At 35.0% G+C, this 16,395-nt stretch overlaps 1 protein-coding gene across 17 annotated transcripts in view; it reads right to left on the bottom strand.

Annotated features, from left to right (window-relative positions):
- PICALM (phosphatidylinositol binding clathrin assembly protein) overlaps positions 1-16,395 on the bottom strand; it is a 97,873-nt gene that overhangs the window by 23,859 nt on the left and 57,619 nt on the right. For 6 of the 17 annotated variants that reach the window (XM_058663687.1, XM_058663689.1, XM_058663691.1 and 3 more), the window contains 5 exons: positions 10,710-10,859; positions 3,381-3,488; positions 1,752-1,883; positions 1,625-1,655; positions 1,358-1,457 (listed from right to left, as the gene is read on the bottom strand). In XM_058663687.1, the coding sequence (XP_058519670.1) occupies positions 1,358-1,457; positions 1,625-1,655; positions 1,752-1,883; positions 3,381-3,488; positions 10,710-10,859 (521 nt within the window). The remainder of the gene's footprint in view (positions 1-1,357; positions 1,458-1,624; positions 1,656-1,751; positions 1,884-3,380; positions 3,489-10,709; positions 10,860-16,395) is intronic. The other 11 variants (XM_058663690.1, XM_058663692.1, XM_058663688.1 and 8 more) reach the window with 3 other exon arrangements.

A 16,395-nucleotide genomic window follows, 5' to 3' on the forward strand; every position in this document is an offset into this window, starting at 1 on the left:
ATACTATTTTCCACTCATGAAAATAATAATAAATAAGTAATAAGTAATAATAATAATAAGTTCTTTAGGTAATATCACACAAAATTTTAATCAGCAAATTACAATTAACCAAGGAAAACAGGGTAGTTTTAGAAGGGAGTTAATAACAAGACACTATTTTAAAGACAATGGAGGTATCTATCAACAATATGAAGGTTTTACTTCCAATCAAAATGCTGCTTCTAGCCTACTGACAGAAGCAGGTCCTATTGTTCCACAGAAGGAATATATTTTTCTCTGAGAGACTTGCTGGAAAGGCAGCAGCTGGCCAGGGACAAGGAAATGAATGAAAAACCTTCATGATTCAAGATTATACAGTATGTGAAATACACATTAAAATGTACATGTTTCTCCTAGCAAAGGCTCTGTATTTACTAGCTCAGTATTCAGGACGACTTCAAGTACATAAGTGCTCAAACGATGAGCACCAACTAGATAAATTATATGACAACATTAACAAACAATAAGCAATTTGATCTTTACCAATAGTGAAATCTGTAGAAAATTAAGATCTAATATTCCAGACAAAAAAGTAGTAATTTTGGGCCCGGCGGCGTGGCCTAGTGGCTAAAGTCCTCGCCTTGAACGCCCCGAGATCCCATATGGGCGCCGGTTCTAATCCTGGCAGCTCTACTTCCCGTCCAGCTCCCTGCTTGTGGCCTGGGAAAGCAGTCGAGGACGGCCCAAAGCTTTGGGACCCTGCACCCATGTGGGAGACCCGGAAGAGGTTCCAGGTTCCCAGCTTCAGATCGGCGCGCAACGACCCATTGCGGCTCACTTGGGGAGTGAATCATCGGATGGAAGATCTTCCTCTCTGTCTCTCCTCCTCTCTGTATATCTGGCTTTGTAATAAAATAAATAAATCTTAAAAAAAAAAAAAAAGTAGTATTTTTGAGGTTAGCAGTGAAGAGAGTAATGAAGAGCTTATTCCTCTGCAGCTCTCATGCTGCCTGGGGTAAAAACCCACTCACTCAAAAGCTCTGTGACCCTCTGCATTTTTGTATCTGTGCCTTTAATTTCCTCAGTGGGGATATTTACAATTCCTTCGACAAAGGGTTAATATGAGGATTTTACAAAATAAAAATCACATACTTTTTATTATTAAAATTAATCCTGGTACAGAGTAACCTAACATGTAGCTACTAAAATGTACCTGGCAAATAAGGCAAATCAATCTCCTTTAAACAAAATGCAAATTGTTTATATTCCTAAAATTCAAGTAATAATCTTTCCACTTAAGCCTATCACTTTAAAAACACTTTCATGTTACACATTTAATTATTTACTTGCTAGTATATCAGAAGCTTTTCCAACTCACCATTGTTGCAGCATTCCAAGCAGTTGTAGGTGCAACCTTTGGTTGCCAGTTAGATCCTCCAGTTAACTTCTTTTCACCTGGTTGACTCCAATTTACATCACTTTAAATAAACATAAGGAGATTAAATGTCTAATTTAAAGCTTTCATCATATATAAGTAGAACAGAGCATCAACAAGGCAGACTTTACTACTTCAATTATATATTTTCAAGATGAGAACCCAATCAATCTCTAAACGATAGCTGGGTAAAGAACACAAAACACTTACTTCTTAGCGGTTCCATTTCCAATGCCAAGATCTGGGACAGCAGAGAAAGAAAACATTTTAAAACTAGATTCATTTTAACAGTAGAACTTAGTTTTTTAGAAGACTAAAGAATTAAAAGACTACTTACTGCCCACAAGGTTGGCTAAAGACGAATCCAAGTCATCAGATACTAACTTGTTAGGTGGGAGTTTGGCAGCAGGAAGACTCTGGTTCTGGGAGGCCACAGTGGGTTTGAGGAGTCCACCTAGTTCATCAAAGCCTTAAAGTTACAAACAGATGAAATAGGCATTGTAAGGAATATTCTGATGCTATAACTTGCTAAAGGAGGTCTTTGCCTTCTCTCCTTGTTTGTTCACTGCAAAAGTTCTTTTAAAGAAATTAAAACTAGTAAACACCCTTGAAAGGAAAAAAAGAGAAGGTTATCACCTCAAAGTGAACCAACACAGGCTGTACTTGCTTCAATGAAGCTTGTTTTTCTTTAGGCAAAAATTACATTAAGCTTAAAGGAGATGAAGTGAAGCACTGAGAAAAGGAAACAAAATTTCCCCTTTCATTTGGAAAATTTTTCTAAGGGCTCACTTACATTTAAAATAATTCAAGTTAAAAAAATGGTATTTCTAAAACTTTCAAAAAAATCCTATTAAGATACAATTTTACGGGCCTTTTCATGCTCTTCAAAGCAGAGAATAAAAGAGCTGATCTAAAATATGCCTAAGAAATTGATAAATAGCTCTAACTGACTTACCTATCTGGTAAGCCAGTAAACTTCTTAGAAATGAAAATAAAATTCAAGGTTCTCTATCAAATAGAGAAAGAAGGCAAAGGCATATTCAACCAAACGAACTCAGTAAGGCATTCAAAAGGCATGATCTACAAATATTTTAAGAGTTGAAATTAGAAAAATCAACAAATATGGTGGTTTACAGAATAGGAACAATTAGACTCTCTTTCCTCTTTTCCTTTTACCCAACAAAGATGGGCTCAAAAGGAAAAAGCAAATACACACAAAAATACTATAAATGTACTAGTGTACAGAAAAAAAAATTCTTAGTTTACACTTCTGCCTAGGCTTACTTCTTACGTTATAGATAACTGATGATAAAAACATCTGAATATATTCTCTTTAAATGATTAAATCATAATTAATAACCAAATAAAAGACTACCTCATGATAACAGAATTATTGAGCACCAAAGTTGTTAAAAACCGTTAATACTTCAAATTACAAAGATATCAATGAAAATACAAAGCAAAAATCTGACTCTACTAATTTATAATCTTATTTTAGGACAAGGCAAATACTAAATCATAAGATTCATCTTTAAAACTGTAAAACGTAATGCATCCATAGACTTGCCTTTTTTTTCCTAAAATAAACTTGCTTTAATATGCTAGTTACTACATACACAGATTCTCTAATATGTCAAGATTTTCTTTTCCTAGTTTCTAAAACAACAGCAATTTCATACATTAAAATATAGTATGGCATTTACTTCAGTAAAAGTAATCATAAGGAATAAGAGATGTAGCACTCCACACGCAGTCACTGGCAACTCAGAAGCCTACTGAACTAAGAAATGGGAGTGACTATCGCTCAGCTTATTAAATTCTCACTTAGTGGTCAAGGGAAGAAGTGATACCTCCTTTTAACTCCCAGTTTAATCTACTTCAAATGTTAAAAGTAACATTATCTTTCCTTACACATATTCTAAATTAGATCAATGCAGTAATTTAAATTAAAACATTATTTTCTTACCCCCAGAATCTACAACAACATTTGTAGATTTATTTCCAAACACAGATTCAAAGTCAACATTAAGGCCAGCTGAAGGATGTGGCTGTGCAACAGGAGAAGGAGTGAATCCTGGGAAAAGTCAAAATGGAAAAACAAAAAAAGCTCAATTTTCTAATAATTCTGCACTTGAAGCTCTGTAATGATGAAACAGAATGGAAAAAGCAGTAAATTCCTGAAAAAGCAAAGCTAGGCTTTTCAAGCAAAATGTTTTCCATACAAAACGTTTTTTGGTGATTATTCTTTTACAAAAAAATTGTACACAAATCACTACCACCACCATCACCACCAACAGCAAAAAATAAAGGCTAACTGATACTGAATTCTGCTTTATTAGAGTGAAATCTTATCTTTTAGTTTAATTTGGTATGTTGGTACCTTTTAAAAACCAAATACAATTTGTATGAAGTAAAACATATATACAATGAAAGGTCTCACTTGGTAATGAAATATTCCACAGTGCTCTAAAAAAACCTTTTTGATATTGTCAATATATTATGTCTTTTTCCCTCCACCCATTTATTATTATTATTTTGTTCTTCCTCCTTCCTTCAACACCTGAATCAAAAAGCTGAACAGTCTTTGATTAATTTGATTAAATCTGAGAAATGACATGACTGAAAATTCAGCCATGTACAAGTGATTTTAAAACACCAAAGAAAAAATACCATTTTAACATCACCACACACCTTCTGTACCTTCAACCGTAGGCTGCCACCACTGCACAATAAAATATGCTAATTAATCTAACTTGCCTGAAACATCAAACCATAAACAGGAAACCTTATTATTTCTTGTTTAACACTACTGATGCAAGTACTGTTAAGTAAGTATACAGCTCATGTCTTCGACATCAGCCTATGCTGAGATAACAAAAGTAAGAATTACAGCTGCAGGAGTTTGAGTTAGTGTGAAATGGGTTCTCAATTTGTAGGAACTTGAAAAGAATTAAAATCATTGAAAAGCATTAGGTTTGTGACATGACCTAAAAAGTTCCAATGAGAGAAGAGTAAGTGAAGAGCAATCCAACAAAGATGATGAGAAATGAATTCTTTGCCCATAAAGAAGACTGAAATAAATGACTTCTAAGGTCTTTTCTGTTAAATTCTACTCAGAATATTGGCAAGTAAAAATGTCCGATAATCTGCTATTAAAAGGTAATATCAAACATCACTAGGGAGAAGACAAACTTTTGGAGCTCTTAAGGTAATAGATTCTCTCTTTTCCTCTCCCAATTTTCTGTTAAAGCACTTTCAGTCAGTCTCACATTGAATTTGTACCACCACAATAAGAAGAAACAACATGTTAGTGTTGTACTAGGAAGACTGATTTTAAAACTGTACGATGTAATACAAGATTTGGCCCAAGAAGATCCTCAAAGACAGATAAAGCCAAAACAAGGACATATCTAAGTGGATATGTAACAATGATACTACTACAATGTTTCACATCATATAGTTAACATTCTGTAAGTCAAATTTTCTGAGACTACAATTTTGATTTGTTCTATAATTATCTAAACCTTTAAACTATTCTTAACTCAAAAGCACTGGTCAAATAATCAGAACATAAGCACTATCATAATACAAAGTAATTTAAACATATAAAGCTAACAAATTTATCAAAAGAATTTTAGAATTCTAGAGTTACCAATTTAACAAGATTGTACTGTGTGCAAAGTTTAATTATACAAGCCTACTGGTTACTCTCATAAATGCTTATATACATAAAGAGACAATATATAGACTTAAGGAAGACAAAAATCTGTCATGCTGTAAAGCAGTACACATTTTGTTCTTCAAATCATTCTGCTAACAATACTGACTATACTATCACTAGCCTTTAGATCACAGATGGAGTAATTTAAAACTAGGTCAATATATCAAGTTCCCATTTTCTTCAACTATTTCGTACCAGCTTTCTAGAAATTGACTGACTAAAAAAGAGATAAACCTATCCTCTACCATAATACAGAAACAGTGCTTTCTGTGAAGAGAGGAGCCATCTCTTGAGGTTCCCAGAAGCACTAACATGAAATCATATTTTTTATTACTTAGAGATACAAAAGGTTTTTAAAAAGAAGAGTAATTTAAAAAGTGTGTATCTCAACTTTAGGTCTCAACACTGACAGAGGAAAAATGTAAAAAGGAAAGTTTTAATGAATTACAAGAGCTTATTAGCTACTAGGAAAGCAAGCACTGCATTTGCAAAGAAAAATCCTTTAAATAATTAAAGAATCTTTGTTTCACACACACATTTATTTCAATGCACATCTTAATGGCTTTGTTTTAAGACATTTTTGTAAAAACCGTCAGAATTGCTAACTTTAAATTTTAAAACTTATTCACAGGGGTGGCTAGACAGAACAGCACCTGCCAGTATGTGTGTCTGGGCTGGATAGTAGGTTGGTTGGGTTGAACTATGATTCAATGCCCACTGACAAGTATGAGAGCTAAATGGGATGTGGGACAAACTGAACAAGCCTGTGGTACATACTGTCAAGCATGGGAATTAGGGTAGGGGGCAGGCCTGGTGGGGGTTATGCAGAGTACCCCCAACTAGGTTGCAGTTCCCACTGGTTTGCGTGAGGACCGAGTATGAAGTGGACAGGATCGGGCTGGACTACAACACCCATCAGTTTATGTGGAAGACAGGGCTGGAAACAGAACTGACCCAGCAATTACAATATGTGCATAAGCTGATTGGGGTGACCGACTGTGCCAGACGCTTTACTGCAAGCACACACAAGAATCAGGTCTGGGATCACCTCAGACGAAATTTCTTTGGAGATCCCTCCAACTGAACTACTGATCTCAGAACCCCAACCATGAAGGGACTATGTCAGCCAGTAGATTCTGAATAGATTTCATCGCGATTCGAACGGTGAGATTGGCAATAATTCAGAACTGTTGAACTATCAAAATTGCTTAAGCAGGACCCTCACAGCGCAGCTCACATAAGGGACCTGGGATGGGAGGGAGTCTGGGTGGGGCTTTTCCCTGTATTCCTCCCCTTGCCTCAGATACAGGGGAAAAAAGATATTAGTGTGAAAACAATGGTATTACCCACTTTCCTATAGTCCTTGACCCTTTGTACCCTAAGTAACTAAGAAAGATTATAAAAAAAAAAAAGTAAAATGAAAAAAATAAAAATAAAACCTTACTTAAAGACACAAATGTATTATGACCACTTCCTTTTTAAAGATTTTTTTTTATTTGAAAGGCAGTTAGAAAAGGGGATGGAGAGACCAAAAAAAAAAAAAAAAAAAAAAAAAGGAGAGAGAGAGAGAACTCTTTCATCCACTGGATCTTTCTCCAAATGTCATCAATAACAGAGGCTGGAACAGAGCAAAGCCAGGAAGCAGCCTGGAACTCCATCCAGGCAATACACCTTGGCGGCAGGGGCTCAAACATGTAACCCATCCTCCGATGCTTTCTCACCACATTAGAGAAACAGTGCAAGCAGAACAGCCAGAACGTGAACTGACACTCATCAAGGATGTCAGCAGTGTAGTGAAAGCTTAACTTGCTGCACTACAAAATCAGCATCTATTATGACTATTCCAAAAAGAAAAACTAAAGATTAAAAAAAGAGAAGGACAGCCTCTCTGGCTTGAGGTAAGCTTAAGCTATACAGAATACTGTCTTGTCTATTCTTTAACGTTACAAAGACCCAGCGAAAAACACTGCCACTAATCAGCACCAATTTATAGAGTAACACTTAAAATCAAGGCCCTACAAGGGAAATCTCAAGATAGCAATAAATTAACTGAAAGGTACAAGATCTATAGGCATTCCAAATACTGTAATAAATTGGGTCTTACACTTTTTTCTTTTTCCAGCAGAACTAATTGCTTCCAATTACTAATCCCTATTAAGTGCTACTTAGGAGCTTTATAAATAAGGCGTTATTTAAAACTCACACCATGACCATGAGACAGCTATTCTTATCTTCCTTTTACATACTTAGAAATTAGCAGATTAAACAGTTTGTGTAAGGTCAAATTTAGTTAACAGAGGTTGACATGGTGGCACAGTAAGTTAAAACCCCAACTGCAGCAGCTTCATATATGGTCATGGTTCACATCCTAATTGCTTCACTTTTGAATCAGCTCCCAGCTAATAACCTGGGAAAGCAATAGAGGATGGCTCAAGTTCTTGGGTCCCTGCAGCTAAGTGAGAAGAAGCTCCTGGCTCTGAAGTTCAGCTTGTTCCAGTTCTGGCTGATGCAACCATTTGTGCAGTGACCCAGTGCAAGGAAGACATCTCTCTCCGTCCCTCCTTCTTGCTCTGTTAACTCTGCCTTTCAAATAAAAAATAAGTCTTAAAAAAGAAATTTAGAAATAGGTGGAAGTGACAATTACAATTTTGATTCCACAATCTACTACAGGCTTTCTCTTAAGTATTTCATCTTGCACAGACCAGTACGTTAGAAACAAAAATCTATGCTCCAACTACAGTAGTTGTTTGAAAGGATTTATGTTTTATGAAATTCCTAAGTTTTTCATTGCTAATGCTGGGCCAAAATGCTGGTGATTAACTCTCAAGAGTTCTAGAACACCAAAGAAATACAAAAATAAGCAATGTTCAATAGGAAGAAGTGCATTTGAGTGCTTCCTGCTGTGGTGTTGTGATGCTGTAGTCTGAAGTGCCCACTGTTCTCTGCTAATGTGCCTGGAAAACAGAAAACGGCCTAAGTACTTCATTCCCAACCACCCATGAGACCTGGATTAAATCCCAGGCTCCTGGCTTTGACCCGGATCAACCCTAGCTACTGCATCCATTTTGAGAATGAACCAGATGGATATTTTTCTCTGCAACTGTTTCAATAAATCTTTTTTTGTAAAAATAAAGTGCATGTGAAATATGAAATACACACATATATACTCAAGAGTTTTAAATAAATAATTGTAATTTTATAAGCCACAGTGCTAGATATTAAATAGACAGGTAAACTTCATGACAATCCTGAAAGACACTCTTATTCTACCTTTTATAGATCTACAAAGGTTAAATACTTAACATCACACAAGAAAGTAGATGTGAATTCAAGCTAAAATTCACTAGACTATTGCACATTTTTTGTCCTTACAAATTCCATTTTTAAACATATTTAACTATATCCAATGCTTACTGCCAGCCAAAAAAATGTTAATTCCTACCTTATGTCAAACCTACTTCTTAAGGTCAACCTAACTGGATTTTGGTGGCAGAAAAGTTCTAGGCTTCACAATGGTCATAGGTAATCAAGTACTAAGTCCAGTCTCCATGAACTGGACTTTACCTTTTTCTGTTACTGCACTGACCTAGAATCAATTTGGAAAGACAAAGGTGAATACATGAGCAGCTCTGAAATCCATATACTTTTTTTTCCTGGGTAGGATTAAAATAAGGAGAGGCAGCTATTCATAAAACTACCAAGTACTTAATTAAGTAAACAAAACTAGGCAAACAACCAACTTCTTCACAGTAAGTACTTCTCTCAAGAATATTAAGAACTCACTCTAACAGAGAAAACAAATTCCTTCTGCATAAATAAACTGAGTTTTAAAGAAACTGCTATCTCCAAGTAAGCCAGCTATAACAGAGTTATAATGCATGAAGGTAGTAATAGGTAAGTTTAAGTGCCACAGAAAAATTCTGACAAAGCATACAAGGCAGGGAGGAAAGGGAAAGAGAGGAAACAAAAGAAAAAACAGGATAGGAGTGTGGGATGGATTGAGAAAAACAAAATAAGGGTGTCTAAGCACTTGGCATTCTTCAAATCTTCAAAGGACTTGAAGCTTCACTGTAATTATTTATGCATATTATATATATGTAATTACTTATGCATATTATATATAAATATAAATAATATGTTACTTCAAATATCTATACACTACCATGGTTTACAATATCTTTAAAAAATACATCTCATTAGAAAAAATACATGAGGCATGTAGGTTTTTAGGCAATCTTCTAAGGTCTGATTTCACAGATGAGAACGTGGGTCTAGACAATCTCAAAAACAGATATACAACATAATGTGGACTAACACCTACCAATTACATAAAAGAATATGGTGTCAGCAGATAAATGTGTTCACATGGAAGGATTAGAGGATATTCATACACATGGATTTCTATGCTTTTCCTGAATTGTTGTTAAGCATACAATACAAAGCAGGGTTGGCAATTTTATAATACATTGACATGAAGGAATTATTTCAATGTTTACATCATACACACACACACTTTTAGACTAACTATATGTAACCAGAACACGTGACTTGAAATTTCTTCCAAATATTAACCTGCTTTCTATTTCTTTCCTTTCTCCTTTCTTCTCTCATGTATATGAGGTGACTTACAGAAAAGGTTCATGGAAAATGCGTATAACAAAGTCACACACTGCCTTAATAAAATTTTGCACAGAAATGTATGTTAATTCTGTTTTTCACAACTTTGCGAAGTATCCTCATACAAAACAGCATACTGGGAATATGGCCACATGCTTTGTTTAGGGTACAAATAAAACTTCATGCAAGCTACTTAATCAAATTTTAATTCATATCCTCATAAACTGCTTTGATGAAAAGAATAAAAAGCAGTGCCTCCATCATTTAAGAAAGTACCTAAAGATGGAGCATTAAGACTCATTTCCTTCAGTTTTAGTCAACACACTTGATTAACTCTGGTGTGAAATTGTGTCTTCTGAGTTTCACATTGCAATAAGAGGTTTGTGAAGTCAATTTGTTTTTCTGTTGCACTAGTTAAAACGGAACACATACTTCCCATGTTTAATTTATACCTTGACAATAAACTGAATTTCTTCAGCTTTGGATGAACAGTACATACACATTTCAAATAACAAATTTTAATACGCAAAATCTAGAAAAACAAAGGTTAAGACTGGTCCTAAGAATGACAGCCACTATTTCTCTCAAGCACAGAGGTGACAAAGTAAGAATACATAAATAAGTAATTTTCTGAGATGATACTTCTCAACCAACTCTCTGAAACAAGAAAACAGGATACTTCATATGATGCTAGATCTGATACAAGAGAACAAAATAACAAAAAAATTCAATATCAAAAGAAATTTCTTGACTAAAAACTTGTACTATATTAAATTAGAGAGGCCAGTGTCAAACAAACTTATTACATTATTGCTGTTTAGCTTATTGTAAACCATGAAACCCAAGTACGAAATAAAACCCAAAATAATAGCTACAGTGCTTTAAAATTAATGAATACATAAATAATCTTAGCCAGTATAAATATTAATTGGAAAAGAAGGTTAAATGGTACTTTACCAACAAACATTTCATGAGTAGGTGTCCTAGTAGTAAAAGTGGATACATCTGAAGAAATGGGAAGGTGAACATCACCACTACTTTTTGTGAGGAAAGGATTTAAGCTTGGAATGGCATCATCAACAGCATCTATAGTAGCAGAGAAAGGATCTGTGCGGTCCAAGTGTATTACAGCAAAACGAAAAAGGGAGTAAATAAATTAGTATATTAGTCAAAGATGTAAAGTGAAAAGCAGTAGCTATATTACAAATTCATCTTCAATGCAAAAATGTCTAAACATAAGATGAAAGAACTGTATTAATGCATTTTAAAATGAAACTTAGAAAAAAAGTGTGTATTACAACAGTAACATACTAAGGATAGATGTGCTCTAACATTAGGAACTAATAGTGAGGTAGTTAAAGAGGAAGACAGCCAAGAGGGCGCTTCCATAAAAAAGGCCACTCACCTAGTACTCAATTTCCCTGCCCTATTAGGGAGTATACTGGTATAGTTGTATTTACTCAAATAATTCACATAAACAATAACTACTTGGTGGTAGAGTTTTTAAAAAGGAGTGCTGAACATACAAAGAAGTGTAAGATGTTATTAAGCCAGGTGCAGATATTGCATGTATAGGTTTCAAAGCAGGAAACAGAAAAATAAGAATATGGGAAAGTCATTTTAGACAAGAATTAAAGTGAAACATTTTCCATTAAGCAGATTGGGAACTAACATGGAGGTCAAGCTAAGAACTAGAGTTTTTAAATGATTTACTGAAGGAAAAACAATGTGTGTTTCTTCTATCTGAATAATTCTAAAGCTGTACCTTTATTAAGCTCTACACATAAAATTATTCCAGAATTAGATGTTTATTTTATCTATACCTCATATGAAAGATTTTTCATTCTAATAAAGTAACTTACCCTAAAAATTAAATGATTAATTGAGAGTGAAAAATTTATACAAATAAAATTTTAATGTCCTATTTTTCTCTGCAAAGCAAAGTGAGAAAACAATTTTGTACTTTCAGATTGACTTCTTATCTATTATACTAGAAGGACCTTCACAGTGTTTGGCTTGTCTTTTACTTTTAACTTTGTTATTACTCAAAAATAAAATAGCAGCAAAGACCTAGGGAACAGTTTATTTACTATGATAAAGACACATTCTCCTAAAAGTTAATACATTCAATGCAAGTATTCCACAAATGTAAAATACACCTGCTTGAAACAATATATACATATAAAAAAATACATATACAAACGTATACATATAGAAGACTAATGCTATAGGTTTAAACATATACACCTTTTGAATGCAACTTTCATATTGTGTACGGCAAGACAACTTTTCTAGAAATTAAGCATTCTCATGGACTATCAAGTGCTAAAATCATATAAAACTGCTGAATGACTACTCAAACTCAAATGATTATTTTAACATTTTTCTCATCAATATGCTCCCCAGTAAATGGGCCGATGGTGAGAAAACCAGAAAAAAAATAGAAAATGTAAATAGATTAAAAAGCTGATTTTAGACTACTCTAACTTCTCCCTGCATATAAAAGGAGTTCCATTAAATTTAAAACTAAGTAAAAAGAACTACTTTCACATGCTTTTTAGTGCATATCAAAGTGCAATACACTTTTTTGGAAGGTATTAAAGTACAATACCTTTTGTTGGACAAGTAACACAAAATATCTCTATAGCTTTCCATGCCAAAAAAAAAAAAAAAAACCTTAAGAGGTCATTAAGGAGAAAAAATGGGCATATATTTGTACATTATGTATTAGCTGATAAGCAAGAGAAGCAAAGAACAAGATTTAGAGATTATAAAAACAAATCACACCTTTGCTTTGTCAAATGCTATAAAGCTGCATGATATGAGTAAACTATAACTAAAGTACTCAGGTTAATAATTAATTAAAAGATTCTCAAGAATTTATTGCTTTGATCAATGCTTTTCATGTTAAAACTGTATTTCTTAGTCTCATTTCCATTTGAAACATTTTAATCTGAATATCACAGATACAAATTAGGAAGTGATGAAAATTCTTGGCTTAAAATATTCTGTTATTTAACCATACAGATGTCAAAACTCTTGAAATTATACTAACTCAGAAGTCAACTATCTTTATACAAAAGACAGAATTTAATTGTGTTCCAATTAAGCAGTTTAACACATAGATCATATTTCTTTCCCTGTGTGTAACAACAGATTTTTGGAAAAATAACTGCAATTTCTCCTGCCTCTGCTCCCACTATACTTGATGCATATTTTAAATGAATCAAGTCTACTACTCAGACACAGCCAGCTGACAAATTAAGATATGGGAGAAACTTATGGAAATGGTATAAAAAGCTAAGTAACCTAAAATGGAAAAAAAATTATTAGATGTACTTCATTATGCTGTATATTGTATCCCATGCTATGTATATGGGATAATTTAATTTTTACAAAAGATTTAAAGAATTAATAATTTTTTTTTAAATTTTTATTTTATCCAGGGCCCCACGTATGGAGTCCGACTAGGCCCAGGACCTCCCAGCAGCCAATAGGCTGCTGGAAGTTCTCTTATCCAGACCCAAGTTTGCAACCTCCTGGTCCCACCCACCGCATGATGTTGGCAGTGGGTGGAGCCCGCGCCTTGATCCCAAGAGTTCCCCATTCAGAGTACTCACCAGGAAGGCAAAAGCCTCTTGAGCTCAGGCAGGCCTGCCCAGCTTACCCTGTGGTCACAATGGCTGGAGCCAGGGCCCCAAGCATGGAGTCTGACCTGGCCCGGGACCTCCCAGCATCCAAGATTTAAATAATTGATTGATTTATTTTTTTTTGAAAGGCAGAGTTAATAGAGAGAGGAAAGAGAGCTTTTCATTGGTATACTCTCCAAATGGTAACAACAGCCAGAGTTGGGCCAGGCCAAAGCCAGAATGTTCATAAGTCTCCAATGTGGGTGCAGACACACAATCATTTGAGTCATCCTCCACTGCCTTGCCCGGCATATGAACTGGGAATTGGTGTGAAAATAGAACAGTGAAGATTTGAACTGGCCCCCAGTGGAATGATGGAGCTGTAGGCTACAGCTTAACCCATTGTATCACAGTAACAGCTGGGAATAATCTCCTCTTTCTTTTTTTTCTCTTTTTTCTTTTTTAAGATTTATTTTAATTTGAGAGGCAGAGTTATAAAACAGGACAGGCTAGGTCCCTCAAGATAGCCTACTGGCTAAACCCTCTCATCTCATCCACTGGGATACAATATAGGCACCAATTCCTGTTCTGGTTGTTCCACTTCCCTTGCAGCTCCCTGCTTGTGGTCTGGGAAAGCAGTGTAGGATGGCCCAAAGCCTTGGGAACCTGCACCCACATGGGAGACCTGCAAGAAGCTCCTGGGTCCTGGCTCCAGAACAGTTTCAGTGATTGTGGCCACTTGGGGTATTAACCAGCAGACGGAAGATCTTTCTCTCTGTAGATCTGTCTTTCCAATAAAAATAACAACTCTTAAAAAGGGGGGGGGGCAGGTGGGTAGTGAAAGAAAGAGGCAGAAACCTCCATCCATTGACTCACTCCCCAAACAGCCAGAGCAGGGCTGGTCCACAGCCAGAAGCCAGGAGCTTTTTCTGGCTCTCCTACACAGGTGGGTGCAGGGGTCATGCACTTCAGCCGTCCTCTGCTACCCCTTTCAGGTCATTATTAGGGAGCTGGACTGAAGTGGCGCAGCTGGGACCCAGGTGGGATGCCTATACCGCAGGCTGAAGCTTTACCTGACCCTGAATAATTTATTTTAATGGAAAATAAAATAATACAGACTGAAATTACTTAAAATAATTTTCTAACAGTAACAATCTGTTTTCTTACACTAATTCAAAAATTCTGAGCAGAAAACCTAATTTGTCCTTGTTATAATCAGTTGTGCAGTGTCTGAACAATTACATTTCCTGTCAATGAAGTAGACACAGGATGTGGTTAAGAACTCACATTTTTTTTTTAACATATTGGCTACTCAATACTATGTCAATTAATTCCATAACATTATAAATTGTTGCTGATGGTATGTTGGAGCTTTTAATTGATTGGGATGATACTCTGCTGGCTCTACCTTCAGACCAGAGAAGGCCTCCCTAAGAAGCCGTTGAACTTAACTGGACAATAAGATGCAGGACTCCATGCTTGGTTTATGCCTGCAATGATGGAATCTCAACTGAACTTAAACTGTGGTTATGCAACAAGGTGGAGGATTCCACCATGGGGGGAGGATTTGGGGAGGGGTGGGGAAATCCCAGTACCTATAAAACTGTGTCACATAATACAATGTAATTAATACATAAATTTATTTTTAAAAATTACATTTCCATTTATTTGAAATGCTACATAAAATACATTAATATTTTCATTAAGCTATATGGAAAAGTTATAGTCTATTTGGACAAATTCTCAGCCTCAGTTTTAATTTTTTATTTATTTATGTTTATACTCTGAGAGGCAGAGAGACATAAAGAAACAAAATGCTCCCATCTGCGGAACCATTCCCTAAATGCCTGCTGACAACTAGGACTGGGGCAAGCAGAAGTGAGGAACTAGGAACTCAACCCAGTTATCCAGATGGACAGCAGAAAATCAATTGCTTGAACATTAACTGTGTTTCCCAGGGTGTATATAAGCAAGAGCAAAGCAGCAAAGCAAGGACATAAAAACAAACAAATCAATCCAGGCACTCCAACACGAGTGTAAGGGAATGTCAATTAGTGTCCTAACAGCCAGATGAAACACACCCCCAACAGCCCCAGTTTTCAAACACAGCTACAATTTCTCAAAAACAGGAAATAAAGCAGCTTAAATGATCATGTTAAGTCTATCCACCATTTTATCAACAATAAGTAAAAAAATAAGTATATTTTTACATATATGCATATGTATATGCATATATACTTGACAGACTAAAAACCCTAAAACCAAGGCCTATCAGGTTTTTAAAATTAGCAATACTCTATAAGTATCTTTAATATTAAGATACTTAACTGCTGCCTTAGATTTATTCTGAGAATTTAAGGCAGTTATTAACTTCAAATAATGTCACAATTTTTAGAAATTATACAGATCATAAACTTCAGCTAAATACCTTTAGAATCAATTCTTTTTAATAAAATTAAAACTCAAATAGTGGCTAAAAAATCTTGTTTCAGTATTTCACTATCTTTGTTACCTGCCTCACCTTTCAACAGAAGTGAGTTGTGTCATAAAGAGAAAATATCCACTTACTCAACAAATATATACAAAGCACCTCTCATATATGAAGAGGTACTCTAAGCAATGGGAATACAGAAATGAATAGAACATTTTAAAAGCCCTGCTTTACACACTTTACAACCTAATATGTAAAACAGTACCTCCTTAAGAAGTCTTAAAATATAAGTAAAGATGAAAAGTTTTGTCACTGCTCTAAAAAACTTACTAGTTATTAATTTATCTGTTACAACAAACAAGACTCAATTCACATTTTACATTTGAGCCAACGTAGGTTCTAAGGAATTTTCTCATTCTCTACAGTATACTCTTCTTCAGAATATCTCCTCCCTCTTCAAGCGATTTTCTAATGACTGTAAAACAGTATTTACGTACAAACAAAAGAAATAAAACTAACCAAATATCTGAAAATACATCAGATACCTAAGCAAAACTTGAAGCCACAGTCGCAACTATGGAAT

This window comes from Ochotona princeps, chromosome 4 (assembly GCF_030435755.1).
Source record: "Ochotona princeps isolate mOchPri1 chromosome 4, mOchPri1.hap1, whole genome shotgun sequence".
NCBI lineage: Eukaryota > Metazoa > Chordata > Mammalia > Lagomorpha > Ochotonidae > Ochotona > Ochotona princeps.